The sequence below is a fragment of the Clinocottus analis genome, unplaced genomic scaffold (assembly GCF_023055335.1).
Source record: "Clinocottus analis isolate CAN_PGR_092001 unplaced genomic scaffold, fCliAna1.0.p SCAF_34, whole genome shotgun sequence".
In the NCBI taxonomy this organism is placed as follows: domain Eukaryota; kingdom Metazoa; phylum Chordata; class Actinopteri; order Perciformes; family Cottidae; genus Clinocottus; species Clinocottus analis.
Genome location: NW_027176087.1, coordinates 463421 through 486171, shown reverse-complemented (window position 1 = coordinate 486171; position 22751 = coordinate 463421). Strand labels below are relative to the sequence as shown.

The following is a 22751-nucleotide window of genomic DNA, read 5'->3' as shown; positions in this document are numbered from 1 at the left end:
GGAACTGCAGGGGTTGTGTTTCACACACACACACACACACACACACACACACACACACACACACACACAGGAAGACTTTGTGTTAAAAGGTTGTGTGCGTTCACATTTGCAGCTCTCTTGGTTTCCTTCATGAGACTCCTGATAAGAACAGTGAAGCATCAGGACCAGAGCCAGGGACGAGACCCTGGAGGGGACCCAGACCAGAGACCCAGACCAGGGACCCAGACCATGGACACAGACCAGGGACACAGGCCAGGGACACAGACCATGGACACAGACCAGGGACACAGGCCAGAGACACAGACCAGGGACACAGACCAGAGACACAGACCAGGGACACAGACCAGAGACACAGACCAGAGGCACAGACCAGGGACACAGACCAGAGACACAGACCAGGGACACAGGCCAGAGACACAGACCAGGGACACAGACCAGAGACACAGACCAGGGACACAGGCCAGAGACACAGACCAGGGACACAGACCAGAGACACAGACCAGGGACACAGACCAGGGACACAGACCAGAGACACAGAGAGAAGAAGGCACAGCAACACATGGAGTGACTCAACACATGAACATGGTCTCTCTGAAGTGACTCCTGCGCTCCAGAGGCTCTGCTTGTGAGAGGACACACAGCTGCCGTCCTCTCTGACATGTCTGCTTGTGAGAGGACACACAGCTGCCGTCCTCTCTGACATGTCTGCTTGTGAGAGGACACACAGCTGCCGTCCTCTCTGACATGTCTGCTTGTGAGAGGACACACAGCTGCCGTCCTCTCTGACATGTCTGCTTGTGAGAGGACACACAGCTGCCGTCCTCTCTGACATGTCTGCTTGTGAGAGGACACACAGCTGCCGTCCTCTCTGACATGTCTGCTTGTGAGAGGACACACAGCTGCCGTCCTCTCTGACATGTCTGCTTGTGAGAGGACACACAGCTGCCGTCCTCTCTGACATGTCTGCTTGTGAGAGGACACACAGCTGCCGTCCTCTCTGACATGTCTGCTTGTGAGAGGACACACAGCTGCCGTCCTCTCTGACATGTCTGCTTGTGAGAGGACACACAGCTGCCGTCCTCTCTGACATGTCTGCTTGTGAGAGGACACACAGCTGCCGTCCTCTCTGACATGTCTGCTTGTGAGAGGACACACAGCTGCCGTCCTCTCTGACATGTCTGCTTGACACACAGCTGCCGTCCTCTCTGACATGTCTGCTTGACACACAGCTGCCGTCCTCTCTGACATGTCTGCTTGTGAGAGGACACACAGCTGCCGTCCTCTCTGACATGTCTGCTTGACACACAGCTGCCGTCCTCTCTGACATGTCTGCTTGACACACAGCTGCCGTCCTCTCTGACATGTCTGCTTGACACACAGCTGCCGTCCTCTCTGACATGTCCACCTGTCTCTCTGCCAGGTACGGGAAGCGTTCCCCTCAGGAGGACGTGGTGGCAGAGCTGCTGTTCGGTGGCGACAGCAACAGAGAGCAGAGATCAAGGTCAGGACCTGAAGGACTCGTGTGACCTGTGACACACACACACACACACACACACACACACACACACACACACACACACACACACACACACGATGATGTACACCAGCCCTCACTCGTTCCTCCTGTGTTCTTCCACAGATACGACGAGTCCTACATGTGGTGACTCAGATGCCCCTCCCTCCTCATGGAGCATTCCCTCTTGGTGCGTCCCACAATGCACCTGGAGGGGCCGACATGTGCCTCTCACCTCCGAACCCTGAAACCGGCCTTGAACTGAAGACTCACCGGAACACGAGCTCTCTGTCTCACGTCTCTGTCTACACAACTGTACATCATTTATTATTCAAATATATGTACACATATATAAATGAGTTCAGAGCTACCTGTCAGAAGGTGGACAGGTGTGTGTGTGTGTGTGTGTGTGTGTGTGTGTGTGTGTGTGTGTGTGTGTGTGTGTGAGATCACTTGGTGTCCCTCTCCTGTCAAACCCAGTTGGAAATTCTAGTTTTACTGTTGCTTCTGTAAAAAGTGACAGAGTAAATGATACAAACTGTTCTGTGATTAAAATGTGTTGATGAATCAAAATGATCTCTGGAGATTCTTGAGCTGAAGCTCTTTCCTTCTGAACCTCAAAGGGCATCGCGTGAACAACGATAGGGCAGGTGTCATTTTATATATTTTAGTGGTCAACAAAGCAAACAGCTCTTAAATGTATACTGCCATTTTAACTAGAAAAAAATAAAAGGATCTGTGTATTATATGTAGATTTATATATTATACTTTTCTAAAACAGTTACTGTAGTTTTTATGAAATCTTACTTACAGGAGGAAACGGAGCATTTCTCTGGAACAATCTTCTGCAGATTAATAATCCACATTGGATATTGTCTCCCTGCTGGGTGGACTGGCTGGAGTCAAGTATTCACCAGTTTGTTTGAGCAACGATGAAGGCAAGGCAAGTTTATTCTACTGCACATTTCAGCAAGGAGGTGATTCAAAGTGCTTCACATTAAACCATTAAAAGCAGATTTAAAAACAGTGAAGAAAACATTAAAACAGTCAAGAAAAAAACAAATAAAATGAATAAAAGTTGCAGTGCAGTTCAAGAAATAAAATGTAGTAGTGAGCTGCAGCATTGAGTCTGGTTCCATTAAAGGCAGCAAAGAGAAAAGACTTCCAACTGGATTCAAAGGAGCTGAGGGTCTCTGAGGGTCTCTGAGGGTCTCTAAGGGTCTCTGAGGGCCTCTAAGGGTCTCTGAGGGTCTCTGAGGGTCTCTGAGGGTCTCTAAGGGTCTCTGAGGGTCTCTGAGGGTCTCTGAGGGTCTCAGCAGACCTGCAGCTTTCAGGGACCTTGTTCCATAAATGTGGAGCAGAAAAGCTGAACGCTGCCTCTCCATGTTTACTTCTGACTCTTGGAACAGAAAGTAGACCAGAACCAGAGGACCTGAGGGGTCTGATGGTTCATAAGGTAGACCAGACCCAGACCGGATGGTTCATGAGGTAGACCAGACCCAGACCGGATGGTTCATGAGGTAGACCAGACCCAGACCGGATGGTTCATGAGGTAGACCAGACCCAGACTGGATGGTTCATGAGGTAGACCAGACCCAGACCGGATGGTTCATGAGGTAGACCAGACCCAGACCGGATGGTTCATGAGGTAGACCAGACCCAGACTGGATGGTTCATGAGGTAGACCAGACCCAGACTGGATGGTTCATGAGGTAGACCAGACCCAGACTGGATGGTTCATGAGGTAGACCAGACCCAGACTGGATGGTTCATGAGGTAGACCAGACCCAGACTGGATGGTTCATGAGGTCGCAGCAGGTCACAAACAAACCAGCAGCAGGATGTTGAATCAATTCTTTGTTGGACAGGAAGCCAGAGCAAAGACCTGGGTCTAAAGAGCTGGTACAGGGGAGGTTTGATGCAGTAACAGCAACATAATATTTCATATTTAAACATATTAGCCTACATTCCACATACACGTTTGTCTTCTTTGTACTCGAACATCAAACTGACGTTACAGCCTGGTACGGTCAGATACACCATCACTCATCCTTCATGCAGTACCTGGACCTCTTCTGCGTCTTAGACGCCAGGACAGGAGGATCGCTGTGCTTTCAGAGGGACATTTCATTCTGCTAACAGCTAGGAGACATCGGAGACACCTGAGCCAGAGGAGCACTTCAAAGAGTCCCACCGAGATCACGCCACTTTCAGCGAGGAGCAGAGCGCTGATGGTGGCGCTGCCCGGTCCGACATTGGTATCTTTTTTGAATTTGGCTGATTCTTGACAAACGGACCACAGATTTGATGCTTAAACAACTAACTTCTCGCCTGTAAACATCCTAAAATTATGTTTAGTGACTCAACAGTAATATTCAGAGAATGTCAACTTACAATTGTGAGTTTTTTTCCTCCACCATTGTGCCATTGTTGTTTGCTGGTGCGAAATGCATTCTGGGATATTGTCTCTATTAAGTATGCACAGGTCTCCTCTGATGCTTCCCCGGTAAAATGGGCAGACCAAATCACATCCGGGCATTTTCACCGTGCTTGGCGAGAAGCGGACTTTTGAATTGAAGCAGCGACTGATGACGTTTCACCAGCTCACGAGAACACAAGTACAGAGAAGAACGCTTATTGAGAAACGGCCATACTGTCCATCCACTCGTTACTGACAGGAACTGGAGAGCACAAAGCATCCTGCACGGTGAAAAACACTCTATTACGCCACTCAATAGGTCACGGAGATGTTTGAGTATTGAGTGGAGCAGAGCGCAGCAGACTGAAGGTCCAGCAGCTTCTGCAGCGCGTTGTTTCCTCTCTATGTCGCTGCATAGTCGCGTTGCGTGTACAATAACTCAACAGCTAGGCTAACCGTTGTCGTTAGCTCGACAACAGAGTGTTACTTCTGGAATATCATCTCTTGTTCTCTGAGTTCTGAGTGTGTATGTCTGTGAGTGTGAGTGTGTGTGCATGTGTGTCTGTGAGTGTGCATGTATATGAGTGTGTGGCCCAATCTCAATCTCCACCCTTTCGGACTTTGAGGCTCCCGTGAAGTCCTTGAGGGTTTAGTTCTGTGCCAGTGTCACATGGTGGAGGGCCTGAGGGCTCTGTGGCGGACATTTTGAGCCCTTTATGAACCCTTTCCGTAAGTCAACATTAGATGCTGACTTTGCTTAAGGGAATTACCCATAATGCATCGCAACGTGAGGTTAAACGCACAGTTCCCAATGGAAGAATGGAGACGTAAAAGACAAGGTAAACAAAGAGGCACGTGGGCATTTAGCTGGTAAAATACCTGATACCAATAGCTCTGTTCTGTGTGGCTGTGAAATGGTTATGGACATGTAGTTATTTTACAACAATGTTCAGAATGAAAACTCCCTATTGTTAATCAACACTAATTGATAAATGTAATGAAGCAAAACAACCAGCTGTCTGTGTCTGACCACACAGCATCATGTGGATGATGAGCACGTCTCAATGCCTACTGAAGACATAATGGTGTTGTTATTATAGTTCAGGGGCTCGTATCTTCAAACTGTCCCTGGAGCAGCTTGTGAGAGCAGCAACAATCGCTGTTAAATGCTTTAAAGACATGCAAATTAAGAAATGAAAACTAATGTATCAATCAACTCAGTTTACATGTGAATAATTGATCTTATAACACTGCAGCTGGACTTTTACGGTAGTTCTAGTTCACGTTGGACACTCCTCGTGGTCCACTTCTGCCACCTAGTGGAGAGTTTAGTTACACTGTCATAAAGTTAAAGTTAAACGTCTGTTAATCAAACTACGAGTTATTACTTTCCACAGCTATGTCTTTTGCACATCTATACACAGTCCATCAACAATGAATTGACGCGAGTTGACATGAAAAAAGCCTCTTTTTTATTTAAAATAAGTAAATTCATGATAACTTGTCTGCTTTGTGGTGACTCTACAACCACAAACCAAACGAAAGCTCATCTTTATTCAGTGCACTGATTAATTGTTTTTATTGTTTATTGATTTCCTGAATGTTTTTATCTGACTCTGGGTCTGACTCTGGGAAAAACATTAATTAATGATCATCGTGTTGTTATTTTCTTACTATCTCACAGTATAGGCGCCAGAAGAACACTTGGTTACAATAACACTGCGTCGATAGACGTCAAAGTCCTTAGTGTTTGTCAAATTTAACCGGAAATAGGCCAATCTGCCTGCAAAATGGAGTTGAAATATTGAACATGTTGAACTCCTAGTGCCTATAGTTTGTACCCAGTGCATGGTGGAGGAAGTACTGAAGTTCAATACTTAAGTAAAAGTACAAGTACCCAGGAAAATGAAAGTAAAAGTACTGCATCAACAATCCTACTTAAGTAAAAGTAAAATGTACTTACTTTTAAATTTACTTTAAGGATTACAAGTAAAAGTACTCACGCAATGGGTTGTCTCTCAATGTCTAGGGCTGTATCATTTTGATAAAGAATGCAGATATAGCTCCTGGTAATACTTAGGCCTCTACCGAAGCCACTACTGGTAATGATTATAAGCACCCAAATTAAATATAAATATTAATGATCAAAAAGTCAGGGACATTAACACAGACAGGAAAGGCTTTGACACCTCCAACAGTCATTCTTGGGGCCTTTGAAATGCAACATGTTTTTAAAAGGGGCCAAAGGTGGCTACGCGGACCGGCGTTGCTGTTGGTCCGCGGTGTATTCTGGGAGAGCCCCGCCCCTCCTGCGGTGTGTGTGTGTGTGTGTGTGTGTGTGTGTCAGGGTTATTCTTCGGGAGGGGGGTGCTCATGTGTTTCCATTACGGTGCTGAATGCAATTCATATTTTTGTAACGAATAACGACACATATTGTATAAATGTAGTGGAGTAAAAGTACAAATAATAGCTGCAAAATGTAACGGAGTAAAAGTTAAAAGTATGCACTATTATTTTTACTTAAGTAAAGTACAGATACGTAAAAATTAGTACAGTAACGAAGTAAAAACACGTAGTTACATTTCACCACTGTTTATACCATAATATGGTGGAGTCTGTATGACGCTTTAAGACCTTAATCATATCATGGTCAAGGTCTTAAAGCGTCATACAGACTCCATCTTATAACAACAATAACGGTTTCATTTAAAGACTGGTATGTTTGCCAAAGGTGTTTTATTCTGGAGCTTTGCCGGAAGTCACATCGGCATGTGTCTCGCGCCTCTGCCACCACGCGATGACGCAGGCTGGACGTCCTGACGGTGCGCGAGCCAGACGACAACAAGCAGCGCACGAGACACCGGAGAGCGTTCAGCGGGAAGCTTGTCGTTGTGGTGAAGGTAGGCGCGCTGCCAACATGGCGGCTTGACCCACACCTGCGCTGCGGTTGTTGGCTTCTGTCATCCACACCTGTGTTGTTGTTGTTGGGTTCTTTCATCCACACCTGCTCTGTCGTTGTTGGGTTTATTTATCCGCATATATGCTGCTGCTGCTGCTGTTGTTGTTGTGGTTGTGGTTGTTGTTGTTGTTGTTGTGTTTCTTTCTGGTCCACTGAGGCTTGTGTACGTTAAAGCGGGATCTTCAGAGAGAGAGACACAGTGTATCGTTAGCGGCTCCCTTTGTGTGTGTGTGTGTGTGTGTGTGTGTGTGTGTGTGTGTGTGTGTGTGTGTGTGTGTGTGTGTGTGTGCGCGCGCGCGTGTGTGCGTCAATGTGTGTTTGTCATGCTTTTGTTATATGCGACCCCAGAGACTAATTTGACCCTTCTGCGCATGTGCGTACCGCACTGTGTGTAAATTATGTGTAACCCCGATGACGCTAACATGCACATAATTTACAAGTGTACATTTTAAAACGTTCAACAAAAAGAGGAGCAATGATGCATCATCACACACAAACACACACACGCGCACACTCTTCCCACTCTCTCTCTCTCTCTCTCTCTCTCACACACACACACACACACACACACACACACAGGCACACTCTACCATTACATATCGGACCTTATGGAGTATAAGTCAGAACATATGGTTATTGTATCTCTTATTTAAACAAATAGTGCCCCTGCATTGATTAACAACACAGTTACAACCATGTTATGTTTGTGAGACATTGCACAAGACGTACAATGGTGTGTGTGTGTGTGTGTGTGTGTGTGTGTGTGTGTGTGTGTGTGTGTGCACCTGGCAAGATTAGTCTCTTTATATTTTGGAGCATCTGAGCAGATGGAGGGAGGAGGGGCGGTGGTGATTGAGGAGGTGGAATAAATTAGGGAGTTAGGGAGCAATGGGGGTCGAGGGGACCATTCATGTTTCTGCTCTTCATTCAGGAGTCTGGTCTTTCAATTTGAGAGATTCCCCTTCAGATTGTGTGATGTACTCGCACTCAAACCTCTGCTCTACGTCAGCATGAGCTCACATCCTGCTTGCACAGGTTTCCTGCTCCCCAGCTTCCTCCCTTCGCCGGTCAGGTGAAACACCAGGGCCCTGTTCCTCGTACCTGGTTCAACAAAGTCAGTCAAACGTTATCCAGCTTAACCTACCGAGATGACTGACGTCAGGATATGTCGGCTCCTGGAAGGTGGACCCGCCCTCAAGCGGTCTGGCTCATTCTAACCAGACGTCAGTCTTCAGGATAACTGTCTTCCAGAGGGAGCACCGTATAGATCACAGATCCCCTGATCTTCAAATGCCTACGATGGCAACCAGGCGTAAAGAAAGAGCCTCATGTTTCTCAGCGGAGGAGTGGGAGATGATCCTGACTATGTGATGGATTTAAGTCCATAATCATGGCAAAGTCTAATGGTGGTTCACATTCAAAGCCTGGCGAATATTCGCAGCACTTCCTGTTGTGTGCAGCGTAGCGCCGCCTGCGCTGGTCGGCTGGAGTCACATCAGCATCGCAAAACATCAGACAGGTAAATGTGTCAGTGTGGGGGAAATGCATCGGCTAATTTGAAGTGCCTCATCACCCAAATCAATCAGATTATATTTATTTAAATGTGTCTGCTGGCAGTAGTGTACAAATTAATATATGCTTATGAGGATATATGTACTGTATGTGTGTGTCATGTACTATATATGTGTATATTCATGTATGTGTGTGTAGATTACCATATAACTAGGAGTTTGAATGTGTGTATGGGCAGATCAGTATGTATGTATTATTCATAATTATGAGTGCTTTCAACACATCCATGAGTCACCCAGACCTTTTTTCTAGTATAATAACTGCGTTGGCTCCTGCTGTGAGAAGCATCCCTGTATTTATCCGTGATGCTGACATGGACAGCTGCACACAGAGACCCGCTGCTCGCTGAGCTGAGGTGTGACCACGTGGCCTCTACCTCCTGCTCGTCCATGCTCCGCCTCGTTACGCAGGTCGTGTTTTATGGGTGAAAGTCTGGGTCTGTGGTTAAAACCGTTACTGCGTGTCCATGGTATTCCTTTAGTTGATGTCATGACTCCACTGCTCGTCCTCCAGCACACGGCAGGAGGCCGCTGAAGCAACTCTAGGAACAAGTCAGGGCGCTGCGCTGGTATTTAACTTCCTTTCATTTCAGAAGTGGTAAAGAAAGCAGTAGAAGCATCTCTGCGTGTGAACCAGAGAAAAAGCCAGCGCCTGTCAGGATGCTCCATGAAAGAGCTGCAGGACGGTTTCAACCTATCTGAGGACAAAAGGAAGCAATCCAAGCACAAGGGGCGCTAGTTGAGTGCAGGTCAGGGTTTTGAGGGAAATCACTGCAAACTTTGAACATGATGTCAATAAGTCATGCTCTCAAATAGAAAAAACACACACATAAATACAGGCAGAACAACAATCTCCATGAACATTAAGGGAAAGTGAGCAAGGAAAGCACAAAGAGAGGAGAGGGAGAGAATGGCCAATGAGGGAGTGGTTGAGGATGAGCAACGAGGAGAGAGAAGGGTTGAAGCAAGAAGAGGTGAGCAGATGTTCACATCAGCGTGAGACCAGTGTGTGTGTGTGTGTGTGTGTGTGTGTGTGTGTGTGTGTGTGTGTGTGTGTGTGTGTGTGTGTGTGTGTGTGTGTGTGTGTGTGTGTGTGTGTGTGTGTGTGTGTGTATCTTTGTGGTTCAGGGAAACGGTCGCTGAGCAAGCTATTCTGTAACCTACTGACATTACTGTGCGCTGTATTATGTTCAGTGAATAGTGGTTACGTCATTACCAGATCCAGAGCTACTGCTCCTGTGACCCACAGGATCAAGATCAAGACATGTATGATGTAAAAACCTAAGTCAGCTTTGTAACCGCCCCTGGCTCGATGAGCAACATGATCCATCTGTACACCTGACAATGTCTGGCTTCCTTCAGCGTAACGCTCAGGTGGTAAACTACTTAGGGAGAGATGCTCCTCGCTACAGTCTCATGGCCTTCAAGCTGAAGGAGCCATGAGACAAGCAGACAAGAGAAACACCAGCTGGCTCATGTTCTAGATGCTGTCTGACGTCTTTACACGTCTGACGTCTTTACACGTCAGACATTAGTTTCGTGTGGTGCTTTCCACCACGCTGTCATCAGCTGCAGTGAAAACATTGTAATAGTAAAAGCAGTGATGGATGTTGATGCCATTTCTCAGATACTATGATGTTCATCCAGTCATCGCTCCATCCTCGTCTCCTCTTCACTCATCCTCTTCTCGTCTCCTCTTCTCCTCTTCACTCCATCCTCGTCTCCTCTTCTCCTCTTCACTCATCCTCTTCTCGTCTCCTCTTCTCCTCTTCGCTCCATCCTCGTCTCCTCTTCTCCTCTTTGCTCCATCCTCGTCTCCTCTTCTCCTCTTCGCTCCATCCTCGTCTCCTCTTCTCCTCTTCGCTCCATCCTCGTCTCCTCTTCTCCTCTTCGCTCCATCCTCGTCTCCTCTTCTCCTCTTCGCTCCATCCTCGTCTCCTCTTCTCCTCTTCGCTCCATCCTCGTCTCCTCGTCTCCTCTTCACATGTTTACAGGTTCTCTTTACTCCATCTGCTCGTGTGTGTGAAGGCAACGATGAGGAAGGCAGGTTTCCATGGTAGCAACGAGCTGTAGCTGCAGCTTTGTCACACAGACAGACACACACACACACACACATGCAGGCAGACAGACATACACACACACACATGCAGACAGACACACACACACACACACACACACACACAGAGACGCTGTGGTGTTCATACTGCTGCGTGGTGGTGTTTCCTCTTTGTTCTCCTCCCTTTACTTAAATTGCCATCGTATTGTGTCTGTTGTCATGGCAATGCAGAGATTAGTTCCGCCCACATTCCCCTCCTCCTCCTCCTCTTCTTGCTCCTCCTCCTCCTCGTCCTCCTCCTCCTCCTCTCTCTCTCTGGAGCTGTGTGTGTGTGTGTGCGCGTCAGTGTGTATGTGTGTGTGTGTGTGTGTGTGTGTGTGTGTGTGTGTGTGTGTGTGTGCGTTGTTGCTTATGCTTTGCCTCAATGGAGGCACTATAGGCGTGTGTAGGAACCTAAAAACGAGTCTCACTCTCTGTGTTCTTCCTCCTCCTCCTCCTCCTCAGATTGACCTGAGCTCCACCATGCCTGTGGCCTCCACCCGGACAGAGCCCGGTGAGGACCCCACAGCAGACCCCTCCACCAGGGACCCTGCTGCCAACACACAGCTACACACAGGGGCTCTTCTAGTTTTCTACAAATAAAACCTTTCCTTCTGAATAATTTACAAAGATGCTGTAATCAAACACACTTTACCCCAGTGCCCTGCACCTCAACCTTTAGGGGGGGGGGTACCAAACAGACAAAGCTTCACCCAAAGTCAAGACTCACACTGAGTTTTGTTGTGCGTCTGATATTCATTGATCCAATTCCAATACTGTGGACCCAATACACCAAGTGCTGGACCTGGAGTCACAGCTGCTGCACCCCCTCTGGAACGCTGCTCCCTACCCTTCACCTCCTAACTCCTGCTCCCTACCCTTCACCTCCTAACTCCTGCTCCCTACCCTTCACCTCCTAACTCCTGCTCCCTACCCTTCACCTCCTAACTCCTGCTCCCTACCCTTCACCTCCTAACTCCTGCTCCCTACCCTTCACCTCTTAACTCCTGCTCCCTACCCTTCACCTCCTAACTCCTGCTCCCTACCCTTCACCTCCTAACTCCTGCTCCCTACCCTTCACCTCCTATCTCCTGCTCCCTACCCTTCACCTCCTAACTCCTGCTCCCTACCCTTCACCTCCTAACTCCTGCTCCCTACCCTTCACCTCTTAACTCCTGCTCCCTACCCTTCACCTCTTAACTCCTGCTCCCTACCCTTCACCTCCTATCTCCTGCTCCCTACCCTTCACCTCTTAACTCCTGCTCCCTACCCTTCACCTCCTAACTCCTGCTCCCTACCCTTCACCTCTTAACTCCTGCTCCCTACCCTTCACCTGTTATTGTGTAGTGTTGAGTCAAGTATTTCATTTCTGAGGTGTTCCTCTTTGTGTGTGTTGTGTGAATTGTGTGTTTTGAAATAATGTCCCCTGTTTTTGAAATCGTGCAGAAGCAATCCTTCAAATCTGTTCTGGTCCATTTTGAACAAATAAAAAATGACATTAATTTGCGATTAACTATCATACAATTCATCGCAAAGAAATATTTGACTTAACAAAGCTCAGAGCAGCCAGACAGGCCCTGTCTCATGTGTCTGTTCCTCCCTCCTGTGTGTGTCTGTGTGTGTGTGTGTGTAACATGTTGTAGTGCACCAGTTGGACGCGATGAGCGACAGCACCACCAGTTCCACCACAGCCAATGACCTGGATCTCATCTTCCTCAAAGGCATCATGGAGAGCCCTCTGGTGTGGAACACACACACACACACACACACACACACATATACATGTATGTCTCTGTCGGTGTTGCGTCTGTGTGTGTCATCAAGCTTGTGTCCATGTGATGCTCACCAGGAGCCGGAGGAGAGCCTGAAGGAGCCGCGCCCGTCCCCGGTGAGGGAGAACAACGTGGAGCTCCTGCAGGAGATCCTCAGCGAGCTGGACCCCTTCATGCAGCGCTCCGACACGGCCGCCGAGCTCAGCCACATCCTCACCCAGCCCCACTTCCAGGTGCTCAACCCCTGTGAAACAGGGAACACATGTCTTTGACTTGGAGCAGATTGGGCAACCAAAACGTAATCTTCGTGCCTGAGTCTGGCCGTCAGGTGTTTGTTGCTGCACACAGCGACGAGCCGACGCCTTTCTCCTTCACACAGTGAGAGGAAGACATATTGTGCTTTCTAACATTGACTCTCTTCCTGTGTGTGTCAGTCTCTCCTGGAGACTCACGACTCCGTGGCGTCCCAGGCCTGTGACAGCCCCGCCCTCAGCCCCGCCCCCAGCCCATGTGACTTTGTGGATCACGAGCAGGAAGACACACACAACCTGCCCCCGCCGCCGGATGCCATCCGCATGGTGGGCATACGCAAAGTGGCGGGGGAGCACCTGGTGGGTAGCATGAAAACGCTGGTTTGTCTCTTCTCCCTGTGGTTGTAGAGAAGTGTGTTATGACGGAGGACTGACACCACAGCCCGCGTCCTTGTGTTTCAGGGTGTGACCTTCAAGGTGGAGGCGGGGGAGCTGATCATAGCCCGCATCCTCCACGGAGGGATGATCGACCAGCAAGGACTGCTGCATGTCGGAGACATCATCAAAGAGGTGAGGCTGACCTCCACCGACCCCTCCCCCCCTCTGCTGTATGGTGGAGAGCCTTGGACTCCTTGACCCGTTGAAAACCTGGAGCGGTCAATAGTACACCTTTTTTAGAGGAATCACAATAAAACAAAGCCTGGGTCTGTTAGGAAGGAATTTAAGTATAAAAACTGTGTCGTTCGGTTCAAAAAAGGAAAAGAAATACATATTTCATGCCAAAAGATTGCCTGAATGGGGCATGCCCAAAAACCAAAGTTTTGATCTGCCCCAAACTATAGTGTGTCCTAAAAGAAGAGATAAGAGTTCTTCATTCGTGAAATGAGGAGATTGATGTCACTTTGTCTGCACACCAGATTCAAGCTGCTGTCAGCAGCAGCCTGAACAAAAGCACTGAAGGGAACGAGCAGGAGGGAACAGTCTGTCACAATGTAAGACTTGTTCCTATGTCATCGTCTCAGTGGAGCACCTCAAGAGTCCTGTTTCCTTACCTTCAGCCAAGTGAACTGCTCAGCAACCCGTCATCCTCCGTTACCTGTGATTATTAATGTGTGTTCAGAGACCTTCTTCAATGTGCTGACAGGTGAATGGACGAGAGGTGGGCCGGGACGCCCGGGTGCTGCAGGAGGAGCTGCAGGCCGCCAGCGGCAGCGTGGTTCTGAAGATCCTGCCCAGCTACCATGAGGCCATACTGCCAACACAGGTGAGGCACACAGGACACGCGTGGGCACGGGCACCACACACAGGACACGCGTGGGCACGGTCAGCACACACAGGACACGCGTGGGCACGGTCACCACACACAGGACACGCGTGGGCACGGTCACCACACACAGGACACGCGTGGGCACGGTCACCACACACAGGACACGCGTGGGCACGGTCACCACACACAGGACACGCGTGGGCACGGGCACCACACACAGGACACGCGTGGGCACGGTCAGCACACACAGGACACGCGTGGGCACGGTCACCACACACAGGACACGCGTGGGCACGGTCAGCACACACAGGACACGCGTGGGCACGGTCAGGTGAATAAATGTAGTTGATGTTTTCACACCAATATAACATAGATATAAGGGAAGGAAATATGTTTAGCTTCCTATCACTAGCGCTTAGCCATATTTATGGCCTTAGCGGTTCTAATGATGTATTACAACATGATTAGAATTACTAACGGCAGTAATCAAAATATTTAGATAAAATATGATCATTGGCAATACTTGTCCAGTATGCAAACAGACATTTTGGACTAAAGGAGGAGACACAAAGACAGACATCCAGATGTATTCAAAAAAGAAGTAAATGATTTCTGTTTCATGGGAATGTTACATGAACAACATATCCATATTGTTATGTTGTAGAATTGGATGTAGAGCGTCATGTCATTCCTCTGGCATCGGTACGGACGCCTCCATCTCTTCATCTGTTTCTGTTTCTCCAGCTGTTCTTTAAGTGTCACTATGACTACGACCCAGCCAATGACAACCTGATTCCCTGTAAGGAGGCGGGCCTAAGGTTTGAGACCGGAGACATCCTGCAGATCGTCAACCAGGACGACGTCAACTGGTGGCAGGTGGAGTCCAACAACGTGTGGAAACGTTCGCTTATAATAAAAGGCCTATGAGTGTTGTGTTCTGAACCTGTGTGTGTGTGTTTGTGTGTGTGTGTGTGTGTGTGTGTGTGTGTGTGTGTGTGTGTGTGTGTGTGTGTGTGTGTGTGTGTGTGTGTTCTGCAGGCCCGTCATGTGGAGGGGGGCAGTGCGGGGCTGATCCCAAGTCAGATGCTGGAGGAGAAGAGGAAAGCGTTTGTCAAGAGAGACGTGGAACTGGCTCCAGCAGGTCACTGAAGAGAAAGAGTTAACTTTATACAACCCAGAATCACAAGTGACTCCTGGTCCTCAGAGGCTTTACAATCTGTACACATAACCAGACCTGTCCCAGGACCTCGGATCAAACAAACAATGATGAGGAAGTAATATTCACAAATAAAGATACAATAATTTAACTGAATATGATGTTGGCAGGGAGCAGATGAAAAGCCCGTAGCAGCTCCAGCAGTGATTTAGGGAAGCTGTGGTCTACTTCCTGTGTATTTATGAACCGTTTGTGTTCCTTTACTTCAATACCTTCCCTTTACGCTCATCGTCAGTGCTTTGCTGTTCTACACTGCCATCTGCTGGTTCATGCAGTGTCAGTTAAATGTCAAGTACCAGCAACCAGAGGAGCGTTAATCAGAATAGTTTATTGACGGATACGTTGAACATAGAAGGAACTTGACTGAATTATTCATCACAATAGACATAGAAGAAAACCATTCAAATATAATACAAACAACAAACATAGTGCAATCATAGATATGGTAAACAACAAAAGGATTACAGTACTTTAAAATAAGTATATTTATTAAATATCACTGAGCTAACCACTAAGCTAACCACTGAGCCACAGCCCTGCAACAGTCCTGCTGATGCCCCTCCTCTCTACCTCCTACCGCCTGTCTCCTGCTTCCTGCCTCCTGTCTTCTGTCTCCTACTTCCTGCCATGGCCTTGCTGATGCCCCTCCTGTCTCCTGTTTCCTTCCTCTTGCCTTCTACCGCCTGTCTCCTACCTCCTGCCTCCTGTATCCTGCCTCCTACTTCCTGCCATGGCCCTGCTGAGGCCTCTCCTGTTTCCTGTCTCCTGTCTCCTGTCTCCTGCCACTTGTCTCCTGCCTCCTACTTCCTGCCATGGCCCTGCTGAGGCCTCTCCTGTTTCCTGTCTCCTGCCACTTGTCTCCTGTCTCCTACTTCCTGCCATGGCCCTGCTGAGGCCTATGCTCTATGAAGGAAGAAGCTTCATAGAGCAACAGAGGATTCTCCTCTGTTGCTCTATGAAGCTTCTTCCTGTTTTTTTGAAAGAGTTTTACTGTCTTTATTTGGGGAGTTGTTCCTGGTCTGATGTGAGGTCCTGGGACAGGATGTCATGTGTACAGATTGTAAAGCCCTCAGAGGAGAATCTGTATTCCTGATTCTGGGCTTCACAAAATAAACTGAATTAAATTGAATTAAATAAATGAATGTCCCAAAGGTGAATGAGGTAAATGAGGACAAGCAAGCTTTCTGACTCTCTATGCAACATGTATGTGACAGGAAACCTTTGTACTGGTGTTGGTGGAAAGAAGAAGAAGAAAATGATGTACGTGACAACCAAAAATGCAGGTACCAAAGCTTTAACATGTGGTATTATTAGTTTGCACATGTCCTTACATATAGTCACTACTGATACACGTTTCCTTTTTCCTTCTACGCCTTTGTTGCATTATACTCTACTCTCCATCCACCTCCTCTCTCTTCCTCTCAGAGTTCGACAGACATGAGATATTGCTGTACGAGGAGGTGGCCAAGGTCCCGCCTTTCAAGAGGAAAACTCTGATTTTAATTGGTGCCCAGGGTGTGGGGCGGCGGAGGCTAAAGAACAAGCTTCTCCTGAGAGACCCTCTCCTCTTTGGCACCACCATTCCATGTATGTCCTGTATTTAAGAAATAGTAATACGAGGCAGATATGTGATCCTTCAGATGTGTGCAGCAGGAACAAGCTGCTGCAGGTGTTTCTGCTGCATGATAAGAACAGATTCAAGCTCCTGGGAAACTCAAAGGGTGTGCGTGTGCCTTATTGTGTCCAGATACTTCCAGAAAGCCCAAGAAGGAAGACCGCGAGAGTCGGATGTACGCCTTCACCAGCCGCAGCAAGATGGAGGCCGACATCAAGAGCGGCCGCTATCTGGAGCACGGAGAGTATGACGGCAGCCTGTACGGGATCAAGATGGACTCCATCCACGAGGTGGTGGAGGCCGGCCGCGTCTGCATCCTGGACGCCAACCCTCAGGTGTGCACACGCCATAGACGAGCTCCATACACAACAATACACACGACTAACAGACCTTCACAGCCGCAACTCCTCTAGTTCTAACCTGGGGGCCGGGTGCTGGGTGGGGTCAGGGAGGGGGCGGAGAGTCTGGGTGCTGGGTGGGGTCAGGGAGGGGGCGGAGAGTCTGGGTGCTGGGTGGGGTCAGGGAGGGGGCGGAGAGTCTGGGTGCTGGGTGGGGTCAGGGAGGGGGCGGAGAGTCTGGGTGCTGGGTGGGGTCAGGGAGGGGGCGGAGAGTCTGGGTGCTGGGTGGGGTCAGGGAGGGGGCGGAGAGTCTGGGTGCTGGGTGGGGTCAGGGAGGGGGCGGAGAGTCTGGGTGCTGGGTGGGGTCAGGGAGGGGGCGGAGGGTCTGTGTGAGCATTCTTTGTGGTTTCTTCATAACAAGTGACTCATTCATACAACACATGTGATCATTTTTGTGATCATTATAATTATTCAACAAAGTGAAGTGAGTGTCTTCTATCTGTAAATCAGTTTTTACCTCTCGGATATCATCATTTACGCTTGGTAAATTAATAGAAATTACTTATCAAATACATAATTCCTCCCCTTGTTGGGAATTGTGTGTAGGTTCTTACACTTCATGTCAGATTCATTTATTAAGTGATTTCTTTATTTGCATCCTCCACCGTAAGGGTTTAGTCGTAAGGGGTTTAGTCGTAGAGGTTTAGTCGTAAGGGTTTAGTCGTAAGGGGTTTAGTCGTAGAGGTTTAGTCGTAGGGGTTTAGTCGTAAGGGTTTAGTCGTAGAGGTTTAGTCGTAGGGGGTTTAGTCGTAGGGGTTTAGTCGTAGAGGTTTAGTCGTAGGGGGTTTAGTCGTAGGGGTTTAGTCGTAAGGGGTTTAATCGTAAGGGTTTAGTCGTAGGGGTTTAGTCGTAAGGGGTTTAATCGTAAGGGTTTAGTCGTATGGGTTTAGTCGTAAGGGTTTAGTCGTAAGGGGTTTGGTCGTAGGGGGTTTAGTCGTAGGGGTTTAGTCGTAGGGGGTTTAGTCGTAGGGGTTTAGTCGTAGGAGGTTTAGTCGTAGGAGATTTAGTCGTAGGAGATTTAGTCGTAGGGGTTTAGTCGTAGGGGTTTAGTCGTAGGGGGTTTAGTCGTAGAAGGTTTAGTCGTAGGGGTTTAGTCGTAGGGGTTTAGTCATAGGGGGTTCAGTCGTAGGGGGTTTAGTCGTAAGGGTTTAGTCGTAGGGGTTTAGTCGTAAGGGTTTAGTCGTAGGAGGTTTAGTCGTAAGGGTTTAGTCGTAGGGGTTTAGTCGTAGGGGTTTAGTCGTAGGGGGTTTAGTCGTAAGGGTTTAATCGCAGGGGGTTTAGTCGCAGGGGGTTTAGTCGTAAGGGTTTAATCGCAGGGGGTTTAGTCGTAGGGGGTTTATCGTAAGGGTTTAGTCGTAAGGGTTTAATCGTAGGGGGTTTAGTCGTAGGGGTTTAGTCGTAGGGGTTTAGTCGTAGGGGTTTAGTCGTAGGGGTTTAGTCGTAGGAGGTTTAGTCGTAAGGGTTTAATCGCAGGGGGTTTAGTCGTAGGGGTTTAGTCGTAGGGGTTTAGTCGTAGGGGGTTTAGTCGTAGGGGGTTTAGTCGTAGGGGGTTTAGTCGTAGGGGGTTTAGTCGTAGGGGGTTTAGTCATAGGGGTTTAGTCGTAGGGGTTTAGTCGTAGGGGTTTAGTCGTAGGGGTTTAGTCGTAGGGGGTTTAGTCGTAGGGGTTTAGTCGTAGGGGTTTAGTCGTAGGGGGTTTAGTCGTAGGGGGTTTAGTCGTAGGGGGTTTAGTCGTAGGGGGTTTAGTCGTAGGGGTTTAGTCGTAGGGGTTTAGTCGTAGGGGGTTTAGTCGTAGGGGGTTTAGTCGTAGGGGTTTAGTCGTAGGGGTTTAGTCGTAGGGGTTTAGTCATAGGGGGTTTAGTCGTAGGGGGTTTAGTCGTAGGGGTTTATTCCTTCAGGCCCTGCAGCTGTTAACATGTGTCGTGTTGTGTTCCAGTCCCTTAAAGTGCTCAGGACCTCAGAGTTCTTGCCCTTCGTGGTGTTCCTGCAGTCTCCAGACTTCGAGGTCCTCAAGGCCATGAACCAGTCGGCTGTAGAGGCCGGGGTGGTCCCCAAGACCCTGACGGTAAGGACCACTGGACCCGCCTTCCTCCAGCTGAAGACTCGATGCAGACTGCTCATAGTTGTAAGGAGGGAATGTGTGATCGTGATGATAACCCACGCGTCCCGTTGCAGGATGAAGAGCTGCAGAGGACGTGCGACGAGAGCTCCAAGATGCAGGCGGCCTTCGGTCACTACTTTGACCTCAGCGTCGTCAACGACAACCTGGACGAGACCTACCGCACCACCAAGGCCGCCCTGGAGACGGTCTCCAAGAACCCCCAGTGGGTCCCGGTCACCTGGGTCTTCTAGAAGCTGAAGGAACGCCAGAACATCGCAGAACATCGCAGAACATCGCAGAACCGGCCTGAAGGAACGCTGTGAATAACGGAAGATCTTACAGTCTCCAGAGAGACACCCGACCACAGCCAGAGCACCAGGAACATGTGGGTGGGGGTGGGTGGGTGGGTGGGTAGCCCGAGGACAGGAAGGTGGGGGTCAGAGAAACCAAGCAGAAGGAAGAGTGTGTGTGTCTCTCAGAGCAGATATGTGCATGTTTTACATGGTTAGCATTGCGTTGCTCGTCCACAGACGTGTCATTGTTTACGTATCGTGACCCCAGAGGTCAACACAACGTTACCCGTGATCCAGCAGCTACAAGGGCTAACCGCTACATCTCATCTGAGTCATCCATTTTTATTTATATTTTATGCTAAAAGTAAAAACTAAAAGCAGGTGTGGAACAGTTGATGGCAACTCATGAGGAATGTAGAGAACAACACAAAATGAGTGAAGTAGCGACTCGTTCCATCAGACAACACACACAGAAGCTCTATTTTACTACCACATTGTAGTTTATTAGAATGGGTTTAACATTCACACTATTAGAATTTGCACTTTTTATTTTGTTGTATTCATAATTATGTATGAACTCGGTCATAAACAGTAGAGAATGATATTATAGAAACTGTTTTTTAATCGGTTTAGCGGCTAGTATTTACACTTAACTTTCAGAATGTGAACATCTTAACTCAAAGCGAGACTGAAGCACACAAAGTACAAGTGTGAATGAAGGAGGACAATTTAAACTCATTTGTGTCATATTTTTTAGCCTTTCACGTTGTTGTACATGCAACGCTGTCCGTTGTGCCAAAGTGCTTGAGCTGCTGTTTGTACTCTGATCTTTATTGTGGCAGCTACTGAACTATTAATGCACAATGATCTGTTTATGGTTACGAGTGAGATAGCTGAGGGGACATCTTTAGTGACTCACTCTTTGTAAGGTCACATTCGTATCGATGCTGCGTTTCTTTTAAAGAGGCTTGGAAACTGATATCTGTGGCAGCACATGTTTCTTCCTGGAGGACATTCTTGAAACTCTCTGTGTCTCCAGGAAGTCGCACAAATGCAACAAAAGCATTTCTGTCTTTAATGATATTTAGATACAACTGTAAAGTCGTTTAGTTTGTAAAAACATGGCTCACTGACAAGTATCTGTTTAAATAAATGAAGTACGAAGTGACAGACACTGAATGTTTATTAAATGTGCACTTTTGAAGAGTGTCATTTCTAAATGTTCCTGAACAGTGTTGATCAAAGGGACTCCAGTGAGTTAGTTTGCACTTCCTCAAAGTCAAGAGATGATGTAAATCCAAATGAAGCAGCTGATGAGATATCTGGACATTTATTATGTCTCTCGCTCCAAAAACGCCAAATCCTACAATTCCCACAAGGCAACAACCATCTCTCTGTTAAAGCCTCCTCTCTGGTCTTGTTTAAAGTCTTTCGAATTCCATGCCCCAATTTGTGCCATGTTTTTATAAAGATGACATCATATAGTCCTAGTTCTTCTTCCCAGAATAGTTCACATCAAGCCATCAACCTCCAGAGTCTTGAACATGGGAAGTTATTCATCTTGAGCTTGTAGTTTTGTTGTACTGATGAGTTCATGCTTCTGTCTGAATAAATCTTTGATTCTGATCTGTTATGATTGTGTTTTTTACTCACAGTCTTCATGAGACTCTTCACTTGGAGGATGCATCGTTATACAGATACCGCAAAATGCAAATGAGCATTTATTATGGATGTGTTTGGTCCCTCTTCCTCCAGCTTCACAAGCTTTTCTACCTCTTCTTCAGGTGCATTGCAGGCCTTTCTGCAGCCTCCTTCAGTGCTGCTGCTTTGTTGGTCTTTCTGCTTCACTTTTATCTGAAGGGAATGTGTGTACATGAATTGTGTTCTGCCAGAGGTTATTTTGACCCGACATTAGGTAACACCAAAAGAACATACCATATTTGGGCTTTGTGTTCCAACCGATTGATCTGATCGATGGAACGTAATCTGGGGGCAGAATGACATAAAGTATGTCACACGGAGCTTCTGCTGAAGGTCGACACTCTGGTCTGGCTGAACGTGCCTTGAGGTCATTGAAACGCTTCCTGCAGGTTGCAACTCCAAACCAACGCCTCTTCTCGCCATTTTGCCACGGTTCTAGGTTCTGTTCTTTATTTTGTGCTATGTTCTCTTTTATGTTCTTTGCTATGTTCTGTGCTATGTTCCGTGCTATGTTCTGTGCGATGTTCCGTGCTATGTTCCGTGCTATGTTCTGTGCTATGTTCTGTGCTATGTTCTGTGCTATGCTCCGTGCTATGCTCCGTGCTATGCTCCGTGCTATGTTCTGTGCTATGTTCTGTGCGATGTTCCGTGCTATGTTCCGTGCTATGTTCTGTGCTATGTTCTGTGCTATGTTCTGTGCTATGTTCCGTGCTATGCTCCGTGCTATGTTCTGTGCTATGCTCCGTGCTATGTTCTGTGCTATGTTCCGTGCTATGTTCTGTGCTATGTTCTGTGCTATGCTCCGTGCTATGTTCTGTGCTATGTTCTGTGCTATGCTCCGTTCTATGTTCCGTGCTGTTTCCTGCTATGTTCCGTGATATGTTCTGTGCGATGTTCTGTGCTACGTTCTGTGCGATGTTCTGTGCTACGTTCTGTTCTACGTTCCGTGCTATGTTCTGTGCTATGCTCCGTTCTATGTTCCGTGCTATGTTCTGTCCGATGTTCTGTGCTATGCTCCGTTCTATGTTCTGTGCGATGTTCCGTGCTGTTCCCTGCTATGTTCCGTGATATGTTCCCTGCTATGTTCCGTGATATGTTCCCTGCTATGTTCCGTGATATGTTCCCTGTTATGTTCCCTGCTATGTTCCGTGCTATGTTCCGTGCTATGTTCCCTGCTATGTTCCCTGCTATGTTCCGTGCTATGTTCCCTGCTATGTTCCCTGCTATGTTCCGTGCTATGTTCCCTGCTATGTTCCCTGCTATGTTCCGTGCTATGTTCCCTGCTATGTTCCCTGCTATGTTCCCTGCTATGTTCCCTGCTATGTTCCGTGCTATGTTCCCTGCTATGTTCCCTGCTATGTTCCGTGCTATGTTCCCTGCTATGTTCCCTGCTATGTTCCCTGCTATGTTCCGTGATATGTTCCCTGCTATGTTCCCTGCTATGTTCCGTGCTATGTTCCGTGCTATGTTCCGTGCTATGTTCCCTGCTATGTTCCGTGATATGTTCCGTGCTATGTTCCCTGCTATGTTCCCTGCTATGTTCCCTGCTATGTTCCCTGCTATGTTCCCTGCTATGTTCCGT

The 22751-nt window shown here is 47.9% G+C and overlaps 2 protein-coding genes across 2 annotated transcripts in view; both read left to right on the top strand.

Moving 5' to 3' along the window:
• The window catches only part of pyya (peptide YYa), a 7230-nt gene extending 5144 nt beyond the window's left edge, over positions 1 to 2086 (top strand). The window contains exons 3-4 of the mRNA XM_068596125.1: positions 1421 to 1501; positions 1640 to 2086. Of these exons, the coding sequence (XP_068452226.1) occupies positions 1421 to 1501; positions 1640 to 1664 (106 nt within the window). The 3' untranslated portion in view covers positions 1665 to 2086. The remainder of the gene's footprint in view (positions 1 to 1420; positions 1502 to 1639) is intronic.
• A 4604-nt stretch (positions 2087 to 6690) lies between these two features.
• mpp2a (MAGUK p55 scaffold protein 2a) lies at positions 6691 to 21069 on the top strand. The gene is made up of 14 exons (XM_068596143.1): positions 6691 to 6832; positions 11023 to 11071; positions 12201 to 12298; positions 12407 to 12562; positions 12764 to 12940; positions 13043 to 13150; positions 13725 to 13844; positions 14592 to 14723; positions 14886 to 14988; positions 16278 to 16346; positions 16489 to 16650; positions 16811 to 17013; positions 19011 to 19139; positions 19250 to 21069. The coding sequence occupies exons 2-14, from the start codon at positions 11041 to 11043 to the stop codon at positions 19424 to 19426; spliced, it is 1665 nt and encodes a 554-aa protein (XP_068452244.1). The 5' UTR covers positions 6691 to 6832; positions 11023 to 11040; the 3' UTR covers positions 19427 to 21069.
• The last annotated feature ends 1682 nt before the right edge of the window (positions 21070 to 22751 follow it).